Genomic DNA, 24,326 nt, shown 5'->3' on the forward strand with positions numbered 1-24,326 from the left:
CTTCATGTGCCTGTAATAAGAGCAACAAAGACAAACCATAAGCAGGTTCTCTACCCCCACGCATAACACACACCTGAAATACCTGTGTGGGACTCGGTAACAGTCACATTGTTCCTCCTTACAGGCTTTTTACTCACTGTGCCTACATACAGGTACACCAGGAGAGTGCAAGCTACACACAGGCAGCACCCACACCCTCAAGACTCCTGAAACTGCAAAAGTACACCAAAAAAGCACACATTCCCTTCTTAGCCTAAACCCAACAGACAGAAACCCAAAATCCAAAATACACTGAAAGGTTTTAAAATATTACCTATGTGAACAGCTTCTCACAGCACTCGGGGCCATCCTTGATGCTGCTGCTCCTGCAGCCCACCCTCAAGCTATTCTATCTGGGCACCCTACTTCCCTCTCAGCTGCCTTATAACCTAATAGCGCCCACCTGTGGGTCAGCCCAATCACCCGGAGTCCATAAATGCCGCCTCTCCTCCTCCCATTTCCCTATAACTCAGCCATGGGTGTAGGGGCACAGCCAGGGGTTCTCTAAGGCCTCCTAGGCACCCCAGTCTGCTTGAGCTCTCCGTGACCGTGGGACTTTAGCCCTCCCTTAGGGCTGCTGGGGCAGGCCCTGGGGAGTAACGGCAGCTCGCGTCCCCCGCAGAGGCCGAAGGAGTAACTCGCATTTTATTTATTTATCCCTCGCTACGGGTACCCCCTCGCGCCTCGGCCGCACCGGCGGCGCCCGCTGATGGCCGGAGGGGGGCGCGCGCGGGACCGTGGGGAAGGGCGGGCCCCACCGCCACGTGGCCGGCGGCTGCGCGCGGGAAAGGCGCCCGCACCGCCCCTTCCCGTGACATCGCTTCCGCTTCCGGCGCGCGCTCGTGTGCTCGGCCGGGGGCTGCCGGCCGCTCACCCACGTGGCCCTGCGCCCCCGTTCCTGAGCGGCCGTTAACGGTCGCTGGCGCCACGCCGCCACCATGTTGGTGCTCTTCGAGACCGCCGCTGGCTACGCCATCTTCAAGGTGAGGCGCGGGGGGCCTAGCTGAGTCCCGGGGCGGCGGCGTGGCCCGCCTTGGGCCTGGCACTGGGGGAAATAGCAGAGGCCGCGGCTGTCGGAGGGTGGCGGGGAGCCGCGTCAGGTCCTGCTCGCTCCCGCACGTATGAGCAGGCGCTGCGGCCTGCAGCGGCCGCCTTTCCCGTGTGCTTGGCCCGGAGCTTGGGCCTTGGGGGTGTGGACTGCAAGCGTGTGGTGATCTGTTACTCTGTTGATGATGGGCTTGGTTGGTTGGACTCGATGATCTCCGATGTGTTTTCCAACTCTAATAGTTTTGTAGCGTGGTGTCTCTGTGGTTCGGAGGTTATTTGTTAGCTTTGCAATGGCTTGAACAAGCCTCTGCTGGAGTACTGGGTGCCACATCTCCTTGTCTGGATATTGATGCTCATGCAGTCACATAGTGATCTTCTTTATGTGGTTTGATGACACTTAGGTTTGTTTATTCTCATTTTTTTGTTCTTCTCAGCCTAGCTTAGTCTTTCCTTCATTTAGCTTGTGTGAGTACCAGCGCAGGTGCAAGGAGAGCAAGGTACTGGTTTGCTTTGCTCTAGCTCATACAGTTATATTCATAGTATGCGCAGTGCTTGTTCGGTCTACCTTGAAACCTTTCTCTTCTTTGGGGCGCAGCTGTGCAGCTAAGGTAAGGAGAATTTCAAGGCATCTTTCTCTGGGAGAAGATAGAAATGCATCTAAAAGGAGACGGTTTCTGTTTTCGTTCCTGTGTGCCTCTGGGGAGCTGAAGTCTGTTGCAGTCTCACTGAAGGTTTTGCCTGGTGGTTGTTCACAGTGGTTAATATAACTGCAACTTCTGAGTTTTAAATTGAAAGGAGAAAAAGAAAGGCAGGATCTCCATGTAGGATGGAACTTGTTGTGCTGGGAGCTCCCTTTTAACCTTCCACAGGAACTGGGGAGGGCAGAAACTAAGCTAGTTTAAATCCCTAAATCCCAGTATATCTAAAGCAGAGGTAATCAGAAAGGCATAAGGAGGAAGCAAGAAGCTGCCTCGAGGAAGTGCTGCAGCCTCTTGCGGGTGTCTGTGGCTGCAGTATGAGGCCCAGCTGTGATGTGTGTGCAAAGCAGCCAGAGGGCACCAGGCAGCAAGGAGCAGCGTTTAAAGGTGGCCTTCCCAACACCTGCCCTGTGGGAAGGAGCGGATGGTGAGTGGTGTCGGGCTTGGATTGTGAGAAGGCTGGAAGCTGTTGGTGGTGCGTGAGCCTAAATAGCATTTTAGTAAATCTTGTGCTTTGAGACAAACTGCTGTTGGTTTGTGGCTGCCCAGGCTGGGTATGGAGCTGAGCTTCTGTTGCAGCTCTCAATCTCATGGCTTTCCTTTCCCTTCCACAGTAGTTATCGAGCTATAAACCTGTGTGGTTGTTGCACTCATTTATTCATTTTGTAGTAAAGCTGTCTGTATAGAATTTAGTCTGTATGTGGGTTTTTTTGCTTATTTGCTTTTGTTTTGATAGCCTTTGGGCAGATTTAGGGCATTTGAATTTTAGGAAGCAGCTTTTCAGCAGTGCCCAGGGCTGCCTGTTGACAATGTAACTGTGCTCTGCTTTCATCCTCTGCTGATCGAGATCTGTCGTGCAAGTTGGGGACCTCTCACATAGTCCTGATAGGTTTTTTCTCCCTTTAAAGAAGCACAAGTGGAGTTCTGATTGTAAGGGCAAAAAACATGAATGTGTTCTAGATCTTGGAAGACTTTTTCAAATGAATCTTGCATCTTGTAGGACACACAACATTCCCAGGCAGCTGTGACTTCTGTGTGCGAACAGCCTCCATTTGATGACTTGTCTCTCTGCATCTCTCTGTGCGAGTGTCTGTTTTGGAGATTCAGTTCTGTCCACAGTGGGGTAAGAAGGGTCAATTGGAACAAAGAATCAGCATACTGAGGAAAGGAAGAGGAGCACTGAGGCAATCTGTAAGGAAGCAAAATTTCATAATCTCTAGAGTGATTTCAGTGCCATGATGAGTTGTTTTGGATTTAGTTGTGGGGACGACAAAGCATCAATGCTTTTGAGTTATGTAAAAATAAGGGTCTTGACCATGGAGCTGTTCCCTTGAGCACACTTCTAGGAATTCTCAGTACACTCCGCATTTTGTGAATGCATGGAGGGTTGATGCTGTAACTGTTAATAAACTGATGCTGTCTAAAAACTGAGAGGTGATCTCCTTGCACAGAGAAGGATTAAGCCATTGCTGCCTCTTAGGTAATTCTTGGCTCAGTTGATTACTGAGCTGTGGTGAATAGTTGTCTTTATAGAAATGTCTTCTTTGTTCCGTGGGTTAGCTCAGATTAATACTTTGTGGTAGGATCACTCCTTCCTGGTAGGTGTCCCAGACTTTCTGGTATTTTCCCAAAGTAGTGGTGAGCTTGGTTTTGGGTCACTGGGGTTGTGCATGAGTCCTGCAGGAGGTGGAGAGAGCCCAGTTTTGATAAACAAGGAGAGGGTTTTGCTTTGATGTGCAGGTTCAGAAAGACCCAGCCTTTATTGAGCAACTTTTGTAATTCAGTTGATAATAAAATGCTTTCAATACAGTTGCCTGTTAGTAGAATAAAGCTGCTGAGAGAAAACATTGGAACTAGAGATCACCAAAATTGAATTTGTTTTGTATCTGACCTAACTTCTAGTGGCATCATGTGCCATGGACCTGGTTTGGCTCTTCTGTGATGAATGAAAGCTTTTGAAAAGTGTTTTAACTATAGTGTTTTTGTTGTTGTTTGTTTGATTTTTCTCCTCTCTGGTTTCTTGTCTACAGGTTCTAAATGAGAAGAAACTCCAAGAAGTTGACAGTTTATGGAAAGAATTTGAAACTCCTGAAAAAGCAAACAAAATGTAAGCAGCTCTATGTGGAATAGCAGCCTGGCTCTTGGAAGAACATGACTGCATATGTATTTATGCACATCTGACATCCAGGACAAATATTGATTTCCTGCATCCCCCCCCCCCCCGCCACACACACACACTGTAAGATTAAAAGCTGTGAGCAAAGATAATGTGAACTGAGATATTCAGGGAAACTAAAGTAGGATGTCAAAATGGATGAAAGGAAAAAATACTTTCATTTTCTTGCTGTGTAATTAAACTGCAGAAATCATTACTGTGTGCCACTGAAGCAAAAAATTGAACAATATTTTAAGGAGATTTGGATGCTTTGGGAAGAATATTCAAGCTTGTAATGCTGGCACTGGTTGAAATGACAGGTTTGTGTTCACAGGAAGTCTTAAAATAAAAATTGGTTTAATCCAGCTGAAACTAATAGTATGCAACTTCCCCTTAACTGGGAGTTAGTGTGGTTGCCCGTCAGCAGTGAATGTTGGTATCACTCAGTAGCCGTAGAGGGTGGGTTTTAGTGTCTAACAGCCGCACCAAGCCAGCAAATTGTCCTGTGGCTGCAGTCAGTGGTGGCTTCCTTCCAAGTTGGAGTCTAGGGTGGCTTTTCGGAAAAACTTCTAATGAGATTTAGTAGTTGCAGATACGTCCTTACAGGTTATGCCTTGTATTTGTCCTGCTCTGTAAAAGTGCTTAGGGTAGAGGACAGAATATCCCACATCCCACTGCCTGTTTGCAGTGGTGTTAATCTTGTAGAAATACCGCCCCGGCCCCTTCTTAGATAGGAGTAGTTTCTAACAGTGCTGATCAAGATAATTCCAATCTTTCATATGTTTCTGAAGAGGCATCAGTGTAAGCCTGGAGCTTCTGTTGGACTGTGCAAGTGCTTAACTCAAGCATTCAGCTTTATCTGTGACCTTGCTTCCTCTGCAGATACTTGACTCCCAAAGAGCAGCGGTTAATCAGAACTGGATTAGTCAAATGCCTGTCCCTGACAAGGAATTTACTGGATTGAGATAACTTCATAACTGTTACTCTAGATATCAACACCAGAGATTATGTGAGGGGGAGAAGGGAACTAGGCCTAGGGAGCTGACAGTGAAAAAGTGTCCATAAGATTATTGGCTATAATCAATAGTTTGTATGGCAGTTTTTTTTGTTGTTGTTTTTTTGTTTGTTTGTTTACTAATTCTTTAAGCTTAACCCAAACTTTTATTCTAACATGAATTACAGGGGAGGAGCTGAGAATTCATGGGCAATTAATCCATTCAGTTTTAAAGTATTTGAAGGTGCATTTGGTTAAAAACCACATCAAATCTGGGTTGTGCAGGACTGCATTCCAGAGGCAGAAGGCTGCATTTTGAGGACTAGAAATACTATCAATCATTCAGCAGTGACACCTATTTCATCAGTCTGCAGCAATATAATTTGTATGGGCAATGTCTATCTTTAAATATGAGCTATGAAAGCGAAGAGGTGGCTTGGGTTTTCTGATCATGCTGGTCCTAATTACAAATGTTAAATCAAAATTCCTGAAAATTTGTAGGACTTTCTTTTGATAAAGGTTGTGCAACACACCTGAAGAGCCACAGCACTCTCAAACTTAAGCAGTGGATTTAGTTTTCTTTGTCTTTATTGAGTAAGTGAATATTGATTTCTGCTCTCTTGCAGTCTTGGGAAGAAGAGGGGACCTGAGGGGAACTATAATAGCAGAGACAAAAAAAAAATAGAGGAGATATAACGTCTAATTTGTTCATTGGTTTACACATTCTTATTTTTCTTCTGCAGAGTAAAGCTGAAACACTTCGAAAAGTTTCAAGACACAACAGAAGCACTTGCTGGTAAGTGAAAGGTAACACCATTTTTATTTAAAAAAAAAAAAAGTTTTCACATGTTAGTTCATTCACCACCTCTGTCCCCGTTCTTTATCTTCTTTTTTTAGTTTTTTAGATTATAAATTCTTCAAAGGCAACTGCTTTTGTTTGTCTTATGAGATCATCTACCTAGTCTGAGCCTGATAGAGACCTAATGAAGCCTAGTTTTCCTACTGCGCTTATTGCCCAAGCAGTTCACTAATGAGCAATGAATGGAGCCTTTGACTGAGGTACAAGCTCTGTTGTCAGTGATGGATTCTTCCTGGAGCTGAATATAAATGATTTCAGCCAACAGTTCGTCACTACCACTGAGACAACAGCCTGGAGTCCAGTTAAGGGAGTACATACATTACAGCTGTTCTTGTTTTATGAATTCATACTATGCCTGCCTTTCTGCAGACTGAGAAATGCCTTTATTGTGTTTTTTAAAAATTCCGTAATTTAAACAAAATGGAAAAAGCCTTATATAGAATATTTTGTGTTAATTAAATCCTTAAGTGCTAGATGCTGTGGACTAGTTTGAACAGAAGTGATAGGATGCTGAATGGCAGGTGTTCCTCTGGGACATTTGTAGGTGGATGTTACCTGTCACACTTGTGACCACAGAGTAGGTCTTGATACTCTGGTGTAGCAGGGATAGCTTATTAAAGGAAACTAAAGAAACTCCACGGAATTGGAGTTGCTGCCGCTACATTATGTATTGTTAAATATTGTTTTTTCTTCTGAGTGTGCTTTTTTAGCACTATTACTTCAGGTTTGCTAATCTGTGAAATAGAGAAGATTATTTAAACTGTCTGTGCCATGCTTTTTTGAAGGGAAAACAATTTGTCTGTTTTAGGTGGTTTAGGAGTTACTGGCCATTTTGAAAGTTTAATAATATATTCTCATGGAGGATGAGAGGAAACTCAGCATAACACTTCAGATTTTACCCTTGCCTTTCATCACAGTTTTGGGAATCACAGATCACTGGCTTCTGCTTCATGTGCTGTGCTTAAGATGCTGCATCGATCTGAAGTTCAGTGGAGCACAGAGCTGACCGATAGAGTTGTATAAGTGTAGTCTTAACATGTATATTTCTTGGAATTGTAAAACTTTTACTGTTCTATTAATATTCAAGAATGGAGATGTCTTTCTAAAATGTATTTGGTCCATGCAATATGTATTAAGAGAGCCAATATCTGGTCCCTCGGTCACTGTACTTAGCTTCATACTTTGTTGGTCTTTGGATAATAGGCTGTCATTGCTAGGGGACACAAATAAGCCATTATTTAATTTAGGATATAGTGATTACTGACTAAGGTACCTAAAAGATGGTTGGGTAATTAAATCAAACGATGAATGTTCCAATGCTTGCCAAAATGTTAAGCATACTTCTAAAGCATATAACATTATTTGCATAGTTCCTTAAACACAGGTTTCAGAAATACAACTGGAGCCACGTGGAGGAAGTAGATGGATTGGGAAGAAGAATTTTGATCAGAGCTCCAAAGGGGCAAGCATGTAGGGTTTTTTCCTGATTTTGTTTGAGCCATTGTGTAATGAGGTAGTGCTGCAATTCAGACTAGAGTTATTGTGGGCAGTTGAAATACAAATTAACAGATTAGGAGTCCTGGTGTTACTGTTTTTAGGAGGGAAAAGAAAGTGCATCTTTATTCCTTTTGTTTTCTACAGCATCTACAGCTCTCGTAGAAGGCAAGCTCAGCAAGAACTTGAAGAAAATTCTCAAGAAGATAGTGGCAAAAGATGCCCATGAACAGCTGGCTGTAGCAGATGCCAAACTTGGAGGTGTCATAAAGGTGATAACCAACTTTGCCATTTTTCTTTTTGTCTTACATTACTGAAATCTAATAACCAGATTCCAGATATTAGTGGTGGAATATGCTTCCCATGCTGTGTTCGTGGTCTTGAAGATAACTAGACCTTGTGATTTAATGTGGACTGCATGCAGGCTGGGAAGATGTCTGGGGTGGAAGTATGGTAGAGATGGACTGCTTTCTCCTAGGTGTCAGATCCCAGATAGGTCTCCTGACTCTGTTGCTTGTTCCAAAGATTTTCATTGTGCCCATGCCTTCATGGTGTGGGTTGTCTCCAAGCCTTTTAGCTTGCAATTGTTCCTCCTTGCTGCCAAACTGTTGCTAGTAAACTGCAAAGATTCAAATTGTCAGGTCCAATGTCTGCATAGCAGAAAAGCCTTAATTATAAATCTCTTCAAGCTGTGAGGCTGTTAATGTGGGGGACTGAGGATGACACTGCCAGTGTCCAAGAACGCTGATCCATTTGAGTGACCAACCACAGGATTGCAGTGGAAAAGCTAGATATAATGAGATGATGCTACTGGAAGAAGATTTTTAAAGGAATGTCAGTTTTGTGCTTGATTTGGACCATTCCTTTGTATCCTGCAGGATAAGCTGAATTTGAGCTGTATACACAGCCCAATGGTTACGGAGCTCATGAGAGGAATCCGTTCACAGATTGAAGGGCTCATCACAGGCCTCCCTTCTCGGGAGATGGCAGCCATGTGTCTGGGCCTGGCACACAGGTGGGTTGCCAGTAGTGCATCTCTTTCATCCTGTCTCTTCCCCACTTCTGTGTGTTTGACCATACTGTGCTGCTTGAAGTGTCTCTGATAATGTGACCAGGTCTTGTACTCATTCTGCATGTAACTCAGGACACATTTGTGTGTGGTTTTATATAGAATTTTCTTCATGTTTTACCCATCCTTTAGGGTAAGGTTTCAGCTTTCCCAAAGTGAAAGTGGATAGCTTCCCTGTGCATGTTACATTAAACCAAATGCTAAAGTATGTATCCCTGTTGCAGTAGTTTTAAGTGACCATGTAACTCTTGCTGCTGGGAATTGTGGTGAGGCTGGCTTTGGGTCTGGTGAGTGGTCAGAACTCTGAGGTTTGTTCATAACGTATTTTGTGAATATTAAAGGCAGAGATTTCCTTCCTTGACGTCGTGGCCTCATACCAAATCCTTGAGTCAGCACTCAGGCATTCATTCCCAAATAAAATTTCATTTAAGTTCTGACATGATTTTGTTCTGTAGTTATTAACAAGTTAGAGAACTTCTCTGCCTTAGGTAATTCCTTAAAAATACCTTTGCTATTACAATGTCTAGAGAATGGAGATTAATATTGACAAAGGGCTTTGAAGGTGTCCTCATTGATACCAAGTGTGTTTTATCGTGACAAACTGTAGATGTGTACTGAGAGGTTTTAAGTGTAGATTGAAGGGTGGATGATAATGGTCTTTCTAAAACAGTGAGAATGTATTTGAGGAAGTTTCTGCAAGTGCTTCTTGTTAACATTGCTGGTACTTGCTGCTGGGTACATGCAATTGGTGGATCAGCTCGAACCACTGCAGAACTGGAAATACTGTTGACAAATATTTCATTTTGTGGGAGCCATACAAAAAGGAAGCAGCAGCATATTTCCTGCCACAGTGTTCATGTTGGCTATGGAGAGTATGGTACAGATAGCCATAGCTTTCCCTTTCACCCTGCTCATGGGGTGTGTGCTGCGTCACAGCAGTTGTGAAAACATGTGGCAGGTTTCTCCACTGGCACAGCTGAGAGCTGTCAGTAGCCTAAAACTGAGCTGATGTGAATGAACCTGTGGATGGAGATCTTGATGCAAGACAGGAACCAGGGGAATGTGCTCTGCACTGGAATGTCAGGATGCTGATGAAACCATATTTCTGTCTCCTCAGCCTTTCCCGATACAAGTTGAAATTCAGCCCAGACAAAGTAGATACCATGATTGTCCAGGCAATCTGTAAGTATACTTAGAATTTAAGTCCTTAATGGCTTCAGCTTAGGACTTTCTTACACTGCTTGTGGAAAAGTATTGCTGTGCAGATTTCATCTTAGTGTCTTTCAGTAAACCGGGCAGTTGCATTCAGCTAGTGAAAAGGCCTTATTTTCTTAATAGGGCTTTCAATGATCGATAGTGTTACTAAGGTGATACAGCAAACTGAAGTCAGTGGTCAATTTTCTTTAGAGATCAGTTGAAGTACAGGCTGTTATTATTACACGCTCAGTCCTCTGAGAACTTAGGTTTCCAGCATACATCACTTGAGTAGTGTTGAGAGGGTGTCTTTGCCTCATGGAGCAGGATTTTCTGAGCTTTGGTTGTAACAGTAACCTGTGTGAGGTGTTTTGTGGCAAGAACCTTATGTTAGACATGTAAGAACCACTGCAGTTTATAATGCTGTATTCTGTGCCATGGCTTTCCTAATGTCAGCCTCTTACAGAGGCTTAAATTGCAAACACAAATATCTCATTTTTACTTCAAGACACCTACATTGTAATCAACATGCTTGCTGTGAAGCAGTGGTGAGGAATCCTGTTTGGAATATTAATTCCCAGACTCTGTTGTCAATGATGAAACATGGTTAAGCTGAAAATAATGATTTAATTTAGTTTTCTTCGTCACTACCACTGAGACAACAGATGGGAATGTTAGCATTGCATTAGAGAAATATTTTAGCCTCAGGGTTCTGTAGCAATGTATTCTGTGAGTGTTCTTCTCTTACTTTATACAGTTATTAGTCATATCTGGTAAGTGGAGAGTCTACTACATTTGTATTAGACATCCTTATATTATAAAGACAACTGAAGGACTAAATTGTCTTCTACAATAATTTAATGGAAAATCAGTTTGTCAACATTACAACCTTTTTTTTTCTTTCTTGAATTTTATGTCTGTCACTTGTGTAACACCTCAAATGACTGATTGAGAGGACGCAGCGCACTAGTTGCTGTTCTCTTTCTGGGTGAATTTATTTTCCAGCTGTTAAAGGAGCTTCTTCTCCCAGGCAGTTCCAGTGATAAAATGCTCAGGCCCCATTCATGGAATTCTTGTATTTCTCTACTTTGCTTGAAATTGTGCAGTTCTCTGAAAACTGAAGCCTTTCTAAAATCCTGAAAATTATGTTTTATTCCAAGCAGTCTTTATGAGAAAAACGTTTGGGTTTTATCACTTTACAGTGTTTAAATGTGTTAATTTGAGAGTTTATGTTTTTAAAAATACTTAAAATTCATTCTTTCTATTAGCTCTTCTTGATGACCTGGATAAAGAACTGAATAATTATATCATGCGCTGTAGGGAATGGTACGGTTGGCACTTTCCTGAGCTTGGCAAAATCATCACAGATAACCTAACATACTGTAAATGCGTGAGGAAAGTTGGTGAGTAATAAGGAGGCACAAGCCTGGGTAACGTTGGTCACTTATATGTGGCATGTTATGGTGCTGATTTGTAGATCAGCATTGTCCAACCAGTCATGATCATGTATCCTGCCACCAGCAGCCATGTAAGTAGGGCCGGCAGAATCTGTATGTTAACATGATTTACCATGTGGACACTTAACAAAGCTAATGCCGTATGATTCAACCAGCTCTTCATGGGCCACCAGTGTATCTTCCTAGAATCACAGTTAGTCAGCAGACTGGTGTGGAAATTAGCTGCCAAAAATGATGCAAAGAGACTTGCTAGCTGCTTGTGGGTGTTCTGAGACCACAACTGCTGTATTTGTTCATCGGAACAGAGAGAACGGTGGCTTTGCTGTTTTGGACGCTCAATTTCTGACTCTCTTTACCCTCCCGCCGATGAAACTTGCAGTTCAGAGAACCAGGTAGTTTTAAGGGACTTTTTCCAACTGAAGTTGGGGAGGTTGCACTGGTGTAGCTAGTGGTAAATGACTGATCATTTTTTTTTCCTTTGTAATCTTGTAAAATGAAGTATACAGTGTTACAAAACAAGGGGTTTTTGTTTCAAATCTTATGTTTCTAACCATGCCTAGGTAGTATTAATACAAAAGTAAGATATAACATTGACACAGGTGTGGGGAGTTTAGAAGAGGAAGATGGTAGATTTGATTCACTGTTGTTATTTTGAACTTTTTGTCAGTTTGCTCTTTCACTTGCTCATCTCGCCTCAGCGCAAATGCTTTTATTTATCCCCTGTAGGAGACAGAAGAAATTTTGCCTCTTCTGATGTGTCTGACATCCTCTCGGAGGAGATAGAAGAGGACGTGAAAGCAGCTGCAGAGATTTCCATGGGGACAGAAGTATCAGAAGAAGACATAAACAACATAATTCATCTCTGTGACCAGGTATGTATGTGTGGATGGACAGCACTAGGAATTCTAGTTAATTATATGAGAGCCTGTTCTGCCAAGGAGTGGTTTTCCCAGGGTCTTCATGATGGCAGTGATGATTCCTAGAATGTTGCTCACCTGATGTACAAACATGAGGGTGCTCAGTCACTACCTCATCTGAGCCATCTTAGACAGCTAGTGTTTACGTAAAGTCTTTGGAATGTGGCAGTCTTATTTTTGGGTGGAATCTCTGCTTCAGTGTGCTTTTAGAAGTTTGGGAGAATGGTATTTTATACCCTGTTTTTAATGAATGAAACTTCTTTCTTGTAGTTTTGGAGGTAGCTGATAACCTCTAGGTTAAAAGTGAAGCACTGAGAACTGAAGAGAATTAGCTCTGTCCTGCTTTCGTCTAGACTGCATGTGAAATCCTCCTTACTTCAGTGCTGCCAGTTGGATCCTTTTGACTTTGCCAGGGAGTGGCAGGATTGGGAGTAGAGAGTTCCTGTTCTCAGTCTAGACCCGGCTGCTTTTTTGTGTGTGTTCTAATTGTGTGTATTTGTATGGAACAAGTAAAGAGCATTTATCCCATTTCAAGAGAATGGTAGCAAAGATTTATGTGAAAACTGAGTGTTCCAGGGTTTTGTCCTAAAGAAAATGTCCTTACTGAGTATTTTTGTTCTGCTTGGCTGTCTTTGGCATGTTGTCAGCTCTCTTATCAAGAGCTTTACTGAGAAAATAAGTTGCATAAGGGAATGAGTAGCCCAGGCCCCATATACTTCATGGATGGGGCTCTGCTCTGGAAAGGTGCCCTATATAGAGAGCTTTAAATAACTGGCTCTCGCCCATCTGTGCATTTTGCACTTTGTTAGTCTCCTTGATTGGAATCCTCAACACTTCCTTGTTTCAACACATTTAACTCTTAATTTGGCTGTCGGCTAATACTGATTCCTGTCACCAAACTTTGTGCCAGGTGATAGAAATCTCGGAGTACCGGACGCAGCTGTATGACTACCTGAAGAACAGAATGATGGCCATTGCTCCTAACCTCACTGTCATGGTGGGTGAGCTGGTTGGAGCAAGGCTCATTGCTCATGCAGGTGGGTCACATAGGAAGCTTAGATGTCCTCCTCAGAGGTTTTCCCTGAGGAGCTGGTTGGCCAAAAATGTTATGCAAGGGCCTGATGGACACGTTGTGGTAAAAGGGAGGAGGGTGGTTTTTGGGGAATCTGAGAATACCAGCGTGAGCACAGTAGTTGTCGGTGATGATGTAGTTCTAAGTTGGCCTGAATTCTTTTCAGAAGATGAGGGCAACTTTAGTCACTACCTCTTCTGAGACACTTACTGAGCCCAGTGCTGATAGTTTGAGGTATGGTGCTGGAAAGCTGGCACTAGGTTTCTGTGGTCAGACTGACTCAAAGCAATTTCAGTGTCTGTACTCAGCTCTATATCACGTTCCCACTGTTTTGACTCTCAGGAATGGGCATTGCTCCAGAGGAGCATGTTTGATGGAGTTTAGCCTTCTTTCCTGAAGCTGCAGTCAAACCAAGAAATGGCTTACTCTCCTTCATGAAGTGAACACAAAGCACTACATGTGCAAATAGAAGGCTCTGTGATTCCTGCTTTAGGAACCTCTTCTCCTGCTTCTCTGACTGCTTTGCTAATAAATTAATGTTGCTGTGTTACTTCCTTTTAGGTTCCCTCTTGAATCTAGCTAAGCATCCAGCTTCAACAGTCCAGATACTGGGTGCTGAGAAGGCACTCTTCAGAGCACTGAAGACTAAGCGGGATACACCTAAGTTTGGCCTTATCTATCATGCTTCCCTAGTGGGACAAACTACTGCAAAAAATAAAGGAAAGGTGAGTTGCAGAATTTTGTTTTAGCAGCTTGGCCTCTTCCAGAGCATGAATTAGTGGTGAAGAGATGCCTTGAGCTGCGCAGTGAGGCTCTTTCCATTACTTGCTTTACTGTTTTCCTTTGTGGTAATATGGAAACTGCCTCTGTCCCACAAATCTTTGGGTGTCGTTCATCCTGTGGTGGAAAAAAGAAATGAGGTTGTCCCTTCAGCACATCTGGGAATATCAGATGCATTTCTGCTGAATTACGATGTACTGCTGGCTTTCTCCAGGGTATGCCACTACTCTCTTCTGTGTGCTAGTGAATTAAGCTGTTGCAGGCTTTCATCTTCCTTGGAAATTGGTTACTGTGTGTGCTTAGAGGCCTTAACTTGTCTCACTTCTGCACGGCTTAGGCTTTTATAATGCAATTGCATATTTGAATTGTGGGGAGAGCCGTTCAGATGGGAATGACACCTCCAGTTGACCTTGTCTAAAGGTTGGGGTGGAGTGGAGGAGAAGTAACTTGCTAGGTTCAGATGTTTCCCTCTAGCTATTTGTCAAGAAAGCATACTGTTAACAGTATTTCAGTGCTAAAGGAACGATGTATTGTATTTTAGGGCTCTTCTGTTTGTGGGCATGGTTTCCAGATCAGAGTGAATCATCACCTTATGTTCGTTCTTAGCACTTAATACTTGTTCTGTCTTTCAGATCTCTCGAATGCTGGCAGCTAAAACTGCCTTAACTATTCGTTATGATGCCCTTGGAGATGATACCAGTGCTGAAATGGGAGCTGAGAACAGATTAAAAGTAGAGACAAGACTAAGGCATTTGGAAGAGAGAGGGGTAAGTCCAGCAGATGGCTCAGTAAAGCAAATATTGTTATAAAGTTTCCCTTCCTTACTCCCTGTGTTTGTGGTGTTTGATTTTTCTGATGCACTTCTCTCCAAGTGTTTTCCCCATATTTGACTGTGATCTGCTGTCACTGGTTCTGTCACTGATCCTTCCCTCCTTAGAAGAGAGCTCCTTTGGTATTTTTGTTTATTTTTCCTCCTCTCATTATCCACCATGGTTCCCCAAAGTCTGCAGGTTGGCCATACTTAAGTCTTTAGGAGCTTTCTCAAGAGCCAAAGCAAGAAGTTGTTAGCACAGAAGCTGGAGTGCTGCACTGCACTCCCATCACCATGTTCTGTAGATGGTTGCCTCTCCATACCTGCTGTTCCATCTGTTGCCATTGGCGCAGCATGCCAGAGAACGTAGGGCTCATTTTCTTCTTTTAGGTGGCTTGCCAGCAGTGTGGCCTTTTAAGCTATCACTCACTGCAGCCTTCCCAGCTAGATCCAAGGCTAATGCTGTACTACTGGCATCACTGCTACAAAAAGAAAAATCCAGAAAAACCTGCCCACTCCACCTTGAGCACCTCTTAGAAGGTGGCACTTCCCATGGAGGCAAAGGCAGGGAGCCATGTCCGTTAACGCGAAAACACAAGCAGATTGCCTCATAGGTACACGTTTAGTCCAGACCAAGTTTTGAGCCTGTTGTGGGTTTTTCAGGTTGACTAGATGCCAGCTGTAGCACAATGCCTGTCCAGACATGCAGCTACATTTGCAGGAAAGTGTGCACAAATTTGAGCTAGCGCTGTTAATTTAGAGGCATGGTGCAGTCGTCATGCTTGTCATGAAGCTGTGCTGTGTTTGATCCAGTGCAGGATGCCCTTTAATTGCACCAACTTCTTGAAGAGCAGCATCAAAAAAACCACACTCCTTTCACTCCATTACCTCCCTGTCACTCTCTTACTGACCAATAAAACATGCCTATCTTTCCATTTTTATTTCCTTTCAAGGACTGTGGAATTTGAGTTGTGAATTGTTTTCATTATGAGTAACTTGTTTTTTACTTCTGAATTTCTGTTTCAGATAAGGAGAATAAGTGGCACTGGAAAAGCCTTGGCCAGGGCAGACAAATATCAAAACAAGAGGTGAATATTTTTTCCTTTCAGCTTGGCTGAGTATAACTCTCATTTTTATTAGTATGAGGCTTTTGATTATGGGCTGAGTTAAGATCCAGAAAGCATTTTCTGTGCTTTTAAACACTGATGACAAGTCCTATTGTTAATGGGAATTTCCATTTTCTTGCAATATACGGTTGTGGCAAAAGCCAGTGAAGAGGAGAAACAGTCCTGGTTTTCTAGTAGTAAATTACTAGTATCATCAGATAACGAATATATTTAGATGTTATCAGCATCAGCCCCAGCAGTTGAATAGTTTGGGGAGTTAATATGTAGCAGCTTTATTTCATGCAAGCCTGAAAAAAATTCCAAAAATCAGAATTTGAATGAATATCTTTGGCATGATTGAAACTTGCCAAAGAAAACACAACTTAGTCTTAAATAAAAACAAAATAAAAACCACAAGAGGAAAAAAAGGTGCTTCCTTGTTGTTTGAAGCAAGGCTTCATCCCCTTTGTTATGTGCTGTACACAGCAGCACAGTGTTGCAAGCAATAAATATGCCCTGCGCTCTGGCAGGATGCGGTTAGAGCAGTTTCTGGTACTGGAAGTGATACTGTAAATTGCAGGTGAGTCTCAGTATCTAAATACAGGGAAAATCAGAGTTGAGAGAGGGAGGAGGAAGTTGGGAACAGTTTATTGTTAATCTGAATTGTGTGACCTGGGCTTTTCCATTATCTTGGTTACTAACTTCTTGCTTAACTTGGCCTGCTTATTTTGGTCAGCCTTTGGTGTAGAAGTAGGGCAGGTTGCTAGTTTTGTCAGGAAGACTAGCACTGCTGTACCATCTGCAGTTTCCTGGCATCTTTTCTCAAGCCTGGCTAGAATTTAAGCTTCCATGTGCTAAACATCTCAGTGTCATGAAGGCTGTGATTTCTGGAGCTCTGTCTAGATTTGGAAAGCTTTTAAAAAGACAACAGGCTGTCAGTGAAGGAAGCAGCGGTGAGTCTGAGGAGGCAGTTGCTTGAGGAGGAGGCTGGTGGGGAGGAGACAGCATACTTGTAGGTTTTTGATCTCCTGAAGTAGGGAGTCATGATGTCCCGCCAGGACATGTTTCTACTGTTAGACATGCTCTGCAGGCATGTCCAGGCTTGGGGGAGAGGCGCTGGAGATAACTTCTGGCTGTTTGGCTTCGTCTGGCTGTCTGAAAGGGAAAGATGTCAAATGCCCATCTTGTACATAAATGGTAAAAATCAGTGTTTCTGAACTTTTCTTTCAGGAGTGGATTTTGTTCCTGAAATGGAGCAGTGCTCTGTTAGAGTCTAGTGTCTGTAAATTGGTTTAGTCCCTGTCAAATAGTCCTGATGCTAAGTTTCAGTATTACTGTTCTATGGAATTTTTTTGATTGACTAAACTGGTCTTTTAAGCAGTTTGGCAAAAATATCTTAGTGTTGTATGAAATTGTGCGTCCTGTACTGGTTTGCTACATCAAGCTAATATTTTAAATTTTGCTGTAAGGTACTTTGTAGAGATGAGTGAAACCCACTGTTTCGGTATATTCTCAAGAACATATATTTGGCATGCTTGTGTGATTTGTCAGTGTTTATTATTAATGCTTAGATGCATCATGCAAGCCAGTGAGCTCTGCTTCAGTTAGAAACCTAGAAAGAGTTCAGCAGTTGCAGAAGGCTCTGCAATCAGTTTCTTCAGTGTGCTGTTCAGCATTCATGCCCACTGGAATAATTTGTGGTGCTTGGAGAAGGAATTGAGGATTCTGCTTGCTCTCTCATGTGCTTTTCGGGCCTACTCACCAGTCTGAGATGCTTGTAATCTACTGTGGCAGGAAGCTACTTCAGTAGCTTCATTTTAAAGAAGCCTGGATGCTCAAAATGTGTCGGTGGGTGGGGGAGCGGTAGTTCACGGTTTCCTTTTTCCTTCAGTAGGAATTCTGTTTTGACCAGGTCTGAAACCAATTGATTATTTTGTGTTAGATGAAGTAAACTTGCAGCTGCTTCAGGTTGGACAGAAGAGCCCTGAGTTTTGGAGATGGCTGGTGCTCTCCAGGCTGTAGAAGAGTCAGGAACTGAGTAAAAGAGTGCTCAATATCCAGGAAGAGGAGGTTTGTGACATAGACTGAGGATTCAGCAGTACCATAAAGTCAGTGGTGATACAGGGGAGCATCAAGATGAGCTGTAGGTTATGCTGGTTTGTGGCTTGTGAACATAATACTGGAGGGGCAATGCAGAAAAAGCAAGCATTAAAGTGTCTTTTCAAGCCTATGCGTATTGCCCCTAGGGTACACTTGCATAGACTTCCCAAATTTGGGGAGCCATGTGTATGTGACCATACAGTTGTGATGGGAAGGCTTTCTGATGCCAAGAGATGAACATGATGGGTAACACACGTGCTCTGCACAGCCCTGAGCAGATAGAAACCAGGCCTGAGTTCACTGAGCTGGTACATTGCGTCTGGCTCAGCTGGGAGTGCTCATGAGGCATCTCCTGCAGGCGAGATTACTGAGGGACCTTCGTGCTTTAGAGAAGGGACCTGGCAAGCAGTAAATGCTTTGAATGTGATTTGAGAATATTCTTGGGAGGTTGTGTTAAAAGTGAATGTTCAGCTGTGGCATATTGCCTGTAGGGCTGGCTGCTCTTTCTGTAACTCAAGCTGACTTGTTTCCTTCATTGCAGCGAAGTGAAAATATACGACCCCTCTGGTGACTCTACACTTCCTGCTGTTCCAAAAAAACGCAAAATTCAAGAGGTGGAAGACCAGGAGGCTGGGGTTGCTGTGAAAGCAAAGAAGCTCAAAACAGAGACTAAAGGTTGGTTGCTGCTGCTGTCATGTTGCCGTGCAGTGGTATATAAGTGGCATATAAACCACAATACCTGGTTATTCTCCTTGGGTATCACATCATGTATTTTAAGAAGTTTTGTAGTTCACTGGACCTCAGTCACGTGCAGGTATTTTAAGTATCTGAGGCATGGAGGAAAATAATAGTGAAGAACTGCCTGACTTGTATTTCCTTTATAGAACTTCTTGTCCAGGAGCTTGATCTTTAGGCATTAATATCTTGAACCAAAACAGCTCACCTTTGAGATTTAAAAAAAAAAAAAAACTTTCCCTAAAATACCTTTGACTCTGTGTATAAATGGTTTCCTCAAATGTTTTGGCACATAAACATTGAAAATCAGAATTTGAGTTGAAACAACACTTGGAAATTCCAGTCAATTTACCTGGTACTTATTTGTGTTTATTGCCTGTGCTTTGGAAAGAGAAAACTGCACTGTGCTCACAGTTTATTTGTTCCTTCTCTAATGAGTTACTGTGTGAACAAAGGCTTTGGACTGTGACTTCGGTACAGTCTGCATTTACATTAATGTTCTTTTTAAGAAACTTTTCCCACCTGTGTGCACTTCAAGCACTTCTAAATCATTGGCTTCACACTTGCTGCTGTGGTGGATTACCCCGTGTAGAGAGAAAAAGGAGGGGAGGTGAAAAAAAAAAAAAGAAAAAAGAGGGCTTTAAGCCATTTTTTATGGGATCTGAGCCAGGTCTGGGTGTGAACTGCACCCAGTTCTGTCAACTACCTGTGCCCTGCAGGTGAAGGCTGTCAGAGCTTTTCACTACTGCCCTTTTGTGTTGCTCTTGTGCTCTAGACGTGATATCAGAGCAGTTATGCTGGTCCTGTACCTCTTCACCCTCACCTTATGCTGAGGTGATCTTTCTAGATGCTGGTTGGTTGGTTCATGGTGTCTACGCACATGGACCATGCAATTTGCAAGAAACTGTGACAATTAAAGCAAAACTGGAGGGAGAATCCTTTATATCATAGAGATTCAGTCCCCAGCCTAGGCTGTTGTATTTATCATAGTGGAACAAGGTAACACAGATGCTCTGTAGGCTTGAACTCTACCCAGCTGCTGTTTGGAGAAAAGGTGGGTATTCTCGCTTCTGTTTTCCATAAGCTTTTGAACTGAGTTCCTTATGGTCTCAGGATTGTTCCCGTGGCCCTCCCTGCCGTTACCAAACTGTGTGCTGACATCTCACAGGCGTAAAGCCCTTGTGTGTGAAGTTTTGAATCGTTTCCAGCCTGCCCCGTTCAGTATGAGGATGATTTTTCTGGTCATAAATACATTAGTTAATTGCTCATGATACAGAAAACCTGCTTCTGCATCTGCTCCCTTTGCTTTGCTGAGCATTGATACCTTTAGCTTAGGGTAGAGCTTAGCAGTTATTCTTGAGTTGCAGAGATTATCCGAGCATTAGACAGTGTGCAGAATACTGTTAAGCTGTTAAAACCCTCTCTGCTGTTTGCTGTATGTTTTTTCTAACATTTTCCAGAACCTGAAGCATGGAATTTCAGATGTGTTGTCCTCCTTCCTAAAAAGGAAGGGCATCCTTCAGATGCATGGCTTCTTGTAGCCAGTCTTTTTCCCCTGCTCTGCAAGTGGAGTGGGTTGTCTTATTGGGATGCTTGGATATTGGAACCAAGGCCCTCATGTGGCAGATGCTTCAGACTAAGGAAGCAGCAGTTCCAGAGAGCTGATTTACTTTTTATCACCTGTGTGCAGATCTCATCCCTTCCAGCTTTACTCCCTTAAAATATTCTTGCAGTTCTGCAAATTCTTGTTCAGTCACCAACAAAATACCTGGATTTCCCTGACACAGCCTCTTCTGCAGGCAGGGCTGCTCTCTGCGTAACGCGCTGTGGTGGAGGTGGCCTCAGGAGCTTTGTGGAGCACAAGTTCCACAGCACAGAGGAAGTGGGGGCCATGCCACAGAGGAGGTCCCGGCCCTGAGGTTTGTGCTGCTTGTCCCACTTGAACACGTGTAGGTGTTTCAGTTCTGCTTTTCATGGCTCTACTCTTTCTATTAGGCATTTCCCCTGTTGCAGGTTATGCATAGGAATGAACTGGGAAGCTGTGACTGCCTCAGAAATTTTGTCCGATTATTCCTATAGTATTTGTAAGAAACTTGTAAAAACCAATTTTTTTATGTCATGCTTGCCTGAAACTTAAATGCTCCTGTAAGAGGAGGTGCCATGTTTTGTCTCCCTGCTTAGGCTGCACATCTGGCAGTACTTTAGATGGGAACAGATAGGGAAGCAAAAGGGGGTAGGTGCATGAATCAGAACACATTTATCTTCTATACCTAAAAAAGAAAGCTGAAAGGAAGGATAGTGCCTGAAATAAATGAAAGCCTTGCATTTCAATACAAACCCCTTTTTAATTGGACTTGGGGATTGGAGTGACTGTTTTGTGTTTAAGCATCAGAGTATGATATTAGCTAGTCACTTGAAAAGGTCTGTCTTGCAAAGAGAAATGTCTTTTTAAATTAATGGAGAGAACCTTGCAGGAGCTAAGGGTTTAAAAGACAGGGCTGTGGTGATACGGGGTGTTTAGTGACAGGCTCTTTGGCTTGATTCTGCGCCCTTCGAGCGGAGTGTGAGGAGGAGAGGGCGCGTGAGTGCGTAAAAGCTTAGAGCAGCCTGGCGCAAAGCGGGCGAGAGGCACCGCAGCTGGGGACCCGGCGCCGCGGGGGCGTCAGCCCGGCTGTGCCTGCTGCCCTCGGCTTCCTTGTCTGCACGGGGAGCCCCGCTGGGCTCTGCGGCTGCAGGGGAAGGAGCAGCAGCCCTGGAGCCTCCATCCTCCTTCTGCCAAAGCGCCATGCACAGAGCCTGGTGATGAGCTTCGCTAGGAAGCAGCAGCCTGAGTCTGTGGAGGCGTGTGCTGGTGCGAGGGGCCACGGGCTCCGCCGCTCCCGTCGGACCCCAGGACACACTGAGGAGTCACAAGACGTTATTTTTTCCCAAGGTTCCACCCAGCATTTCGCTTGAAAATGTGTGGTTTCTTTTTCAATTAGTAATCCAGCTAAGTAAAAACATGCAGCAGAGCAAATGTGATACATATGCTCCAGTCGTACTGGATATCTTTGTGTACGCTTATTTTTTCTGTCACCTTTTATTTACCTACATTGTACACATAGAAGGGGGGAGTTGGACACGTTTACACGTTTTGGAACCTTTTGCTTGCGTGCTGCTCAGTGTGAATGATGTGTATGGCAGGATCCCTTTAATATTATATGCACCAGTTCTTTAATTTGGAATCTTTTGCTGTTTTGTTTCTGTCACTGTGTCAGAAACTCTCTGGGTTTATTTTGCTGTAGATAAGTCCAGAAGTTTTGTACTCCAAAGACAAACTTTTTTCTGAACATGGTGTTAAAGGCAGAGAGTGAAGCATACTTTTGAATCACAGAATCCTTTTGCTGCCCTGAGGAGTTAAACTTGTGGCAGCACAATCAAGGTGTTGGGAAGCTGCCTGTTTTGGGGTTCCTATAACTGTGCTGGGTTTGTTCCTGTTCTGTAAGCCATAGATGTGTGCACTTTGCAAATGAAGCTGGTTCTGTTTTTTGGCGAGTACTGTGAGAAGATGATTCCTTCTCGAGTCACCCTCTGGTCACAGCGCGTGCCACAAACACCACTGGCTGCAGCATCTCGGTTTTGGCACTGCAGAAGGGCCATGGTAGCCGCGCCACGACCTCGCACGAGTCCTGCGTGCTGAGAAACTTGGTGTTCAGCACTGCCCCTGCCTGTGCTAATAGATTTAACTTGGGTAGATGCCACTGACAGCCTGGCTGCTGTGTAAGCTGTCCTGTGGGTAATGATTTCTGTTTCGTTTCTTACTTAAAAATTCCTGAAACTATATGGAATGCGTTATAGTAAATTAGTGGTAAATGATAGCGCCTCTGCCATTATGATTAGATCTTTCCTGTCGAAACAAATGGGATTTGTTTTCCTGGAAGCAAACCTCAAAACACTAGTGAGTCTTTCCGAGGTTTAACAGTCTTCTCGCCCTATACAGACAGTTCAAACCCTCTCTCCCAAGACAGGGAGAAGTTTTGCTTCTGCATTAATGTCCCACGCTAGCACAGCGTTGGTTCTTTGCCTTTGCCAGTCTAAACTGTTAAAGGAAGATTGCTGATTTGCTCTTAGCAGATTTCCAAGATCGAGGTATGGGAACTGATTATGAATATCGTGCTGCTAGCTGAGCACATTTTAATGTGGGTTTTAAAGTTCTTCTCCGTTCTTGAGATGCTGGTGAAAATATTTGCCAAGCTCCAGAACAGGCTGTTCTCAGGAAAACTACTTGAAGATAATTTGGCAGACAAATCAAAGCTTGCAGCTTGTTTTAAACTTCAGGAGCAGCATTTAGGAGTGCTGTTTGTGCCAGGAGATGTGAATAGTGCTGTCTGAACGCTGCCACTTGTGTCTTAGGTAGCTGTATATCTTGATAGAGCAAGGACTAGTCATGTAATTGAGAGAGATGAAGAGGAGCCCATATAAAGAAGGTACTGTGGAGAGATGCACAAGTGTGGTGTTCTGTATTTTGCATTGTTCCTTACTGTTCTTGTGTCTTAGTATCTTTTAAAAAGCACAGATAGAGCTTTTTGTTGGCTTGCCATGTATGCTTTAATAGCTGACAGTCTGCCTTTTGTTTTCCTTCCTTCTGTGGTACAGAAGAGACGAATGTAGAAGAGGGTGAACCTGTCAAAAAGAAGAAAAAGAAAAAGGAGAAGAAGAGACAAGCAGAAGCTGAAGATGAGGGAGCCCTGAACGAGGAAGCAGCCACCAGCCCTACGGTTGAGGTGAGACAACTGCACAGCTGCCTGATCCTTCATGGGAACAGATTGTCTCCAAAACACTGAGTGGGGGGGAGCATATTCTTATCTATGTAACTCATGGTATGTGAAGGTTGTTTGACTCTTTAGCAACTTTGTTTCGTCATATCAAGCACTGTAATGTCCAAGAAGACTGACATTACAAAATAAGGTCTGGGAAATTTGTGACTGTAATGTCTCCCAGCACCAGGAATGTTTCCTCTGCTTTTTGCCCATTTCCTGCTTTGGTTTTCCCTCTTTCTACTACTTTTCTAGAAAACTCGGTAGGGTGTCCTTTGGTGCTGAACCACAAATCTCTAGTGTTCAGGACTGCTGTGGAGCAGAAGCTGACCCGTGTGAGGTCTTCTGGTATGAGCAGAGTGGATGCAGTCAAACAGAGCCGCTTTGAAATCCTGTTGTCATCTATTTGGGATTTCATTTTCTCTGCTTGGGGAGCTCTGCTGCCTGATGCAGCCTGAGCTGCCGGCAGGGTGAGGGGCAGCCCAGCTTCCCATGCCCGCTGGCCCCTCTGCGCCGCAAAGCAGAGCGTGGCTTTAGCAGCTGGGGAAGGGAAAATCCCGAGTTGTGCTTGGAGTCTGGTGGCGGTTGTGCTGCTCCGAGGCTGCCCGTGTTGCCTAGCTACATGGTCGTGTGCCATCACCGTTTGTTCATGGCAACGTTTGTTTCCAGAATGCAGAGAAGAAGAAGAAGAAAAAGAAGAAAGTGAAAGAGGAGGATGAAGACTGAGGAGCTCTGGAAAACAGCCCTATGGACAGCTGCTTCGGAGCAGTGGTTTTTTAACGTAATTTCTATAACCTTTTGCTGAAAACTGTAAGTTCCCTATATTGGAAGAGGGCCAGGAGATGGATTTGACAGGTATCTTCTGCCCTGGAATGGAATATCGCAGTGTCTCTGCTATTAAGAGGATTGTTGATATTTTTTTGCAGTTCCTTTGGTTAAGCTCATCATAGATCCTCTTTTCATATGCAGTCTCCACTGATAAACAATAAAAACAGTTTATGGA

The 24,326-nt window shown here is 43.6% G+C and overlaps 1 protein-coding gene and 4 non-coding genes across 6 annotated transcripts; all 5 read left to right on the forward strand.

The window, feature by feature from the left end:
• Positions 1-974: 974 nt before the first annotated feature.
• Positions 975-24,326, forward strand: NOP58 (NOP58 ribonucleoprotein). 2 transcript variants are annotated; one of them, XM_088523753.1, is made up of 15 exons: positions 975-1,022; positions 3,815-3,891; positions 5,677-5,729; positions 7,434-7,558; positions 8,165-8,301; positions 9,473-9,537; positions 10,818-10,952; positions 11,733-11,878; positions 12,834-12,960; positions 13,557-13,720; positions 14,408-14,542; positions 15,613-15,674; positions 18,334-18,467; positions 23,163-23,290; positions 23,993-24,326. In XM_088523753.1, exons 1-15 carry the CDS (start codon positions 978-980, stop codon positions 24,047-24,049), a joined length of 1,590 nt encoding a protein of 529 aa, XP_088379879.1. In that variant the 5' UTR covers positions 975-977; the 3' UTR covers positions 24,050-24,326. The 2 variants fall into 2 exon arrangements, with proteins under 2 accessions (XP_088379879.1, XP_088379880.1); XM_088523754.1 differs by lacking the exon at positions 975-1,022 and adding an exon at positions 3,668-3,709.
• Positions 5,998-6,086, forward strand: LOC148594814 (small nucleolar RNA SNORD70). The gene has a single exon (XR_015913314.1). It is a non-coding gene; the product is annotated as a small nucleolar RNA SNORD70 (small nucleolar RNA).
• On the forward strand, positions 10,130-10,218 carry LOC148594815 (small nucleolar RNA SNORD70). Its single transcript, XR_015913315.1, has one exon. It is a non-coding gene; the product is annotated as a small nucleolar RNA SNORD70 (small nucleolar RNA).
• LOC148594816 (small nucleolar RNA SNORD11B) lies at positions 11,968-12,051 on the forward strand. Its single transcript, XR_015913311.1, has one exon. It is a non-coding gene; the product is annotated as a small nucleolar RNA SNORD11B (small nucleolar RNA).
• On the forward strand, positions 13,116-13,201 carry LOC148594817 (small nucleolar RNA SNORD11). Its single transcript, XR_015913310.1, has one exon. It is a non-coding gene; the product is annotated as a small nucleolar RNA SNORD11 (small nucleolar RNA).

The sequence above is a fragment of the Tinamus guttatus genome, unplaced genomic scaffold, assembly GCF_059628265.1.
Source record: "Tinamus guttatus ecotype Peru unplaced genomic scaffold, ASM5962826v1 Tinamus_guttatus_pri_ptg000197l, whole genome shotgun sequence".
Classification (NCBI taxonomy): Eukaryota; Metazoa; Chordata; class Aves; order Tinamiformes; family Tinamidae; genus Tinamus; species Tinamus guttatus.

Bases quoted from the DNA above. Each gene is read 5' to 3' on its own strand.
- NOP58 (XM_088523753.1), top strand. From the start codon at position 978: ATGTTGGTGCTCTTCGAGACCGCCGCTGGCTACGCCATCTTCAAG. The intron at 12,961-13,556 runs GTGGGTCACATA...ACTTCCTTTTAG, and splicing joins AAGGCTCATTGCTCATGCAG to GTTCCCTCTTGAATCTAGCT. The intron at 14,543-15,612 runs GTAAGTCCAGCA...TTTCTGTTTCAG, and splicing joins GGCATTTGGAAGAGAGAGGG to ATAAGGAGAATAAGTGGCAC.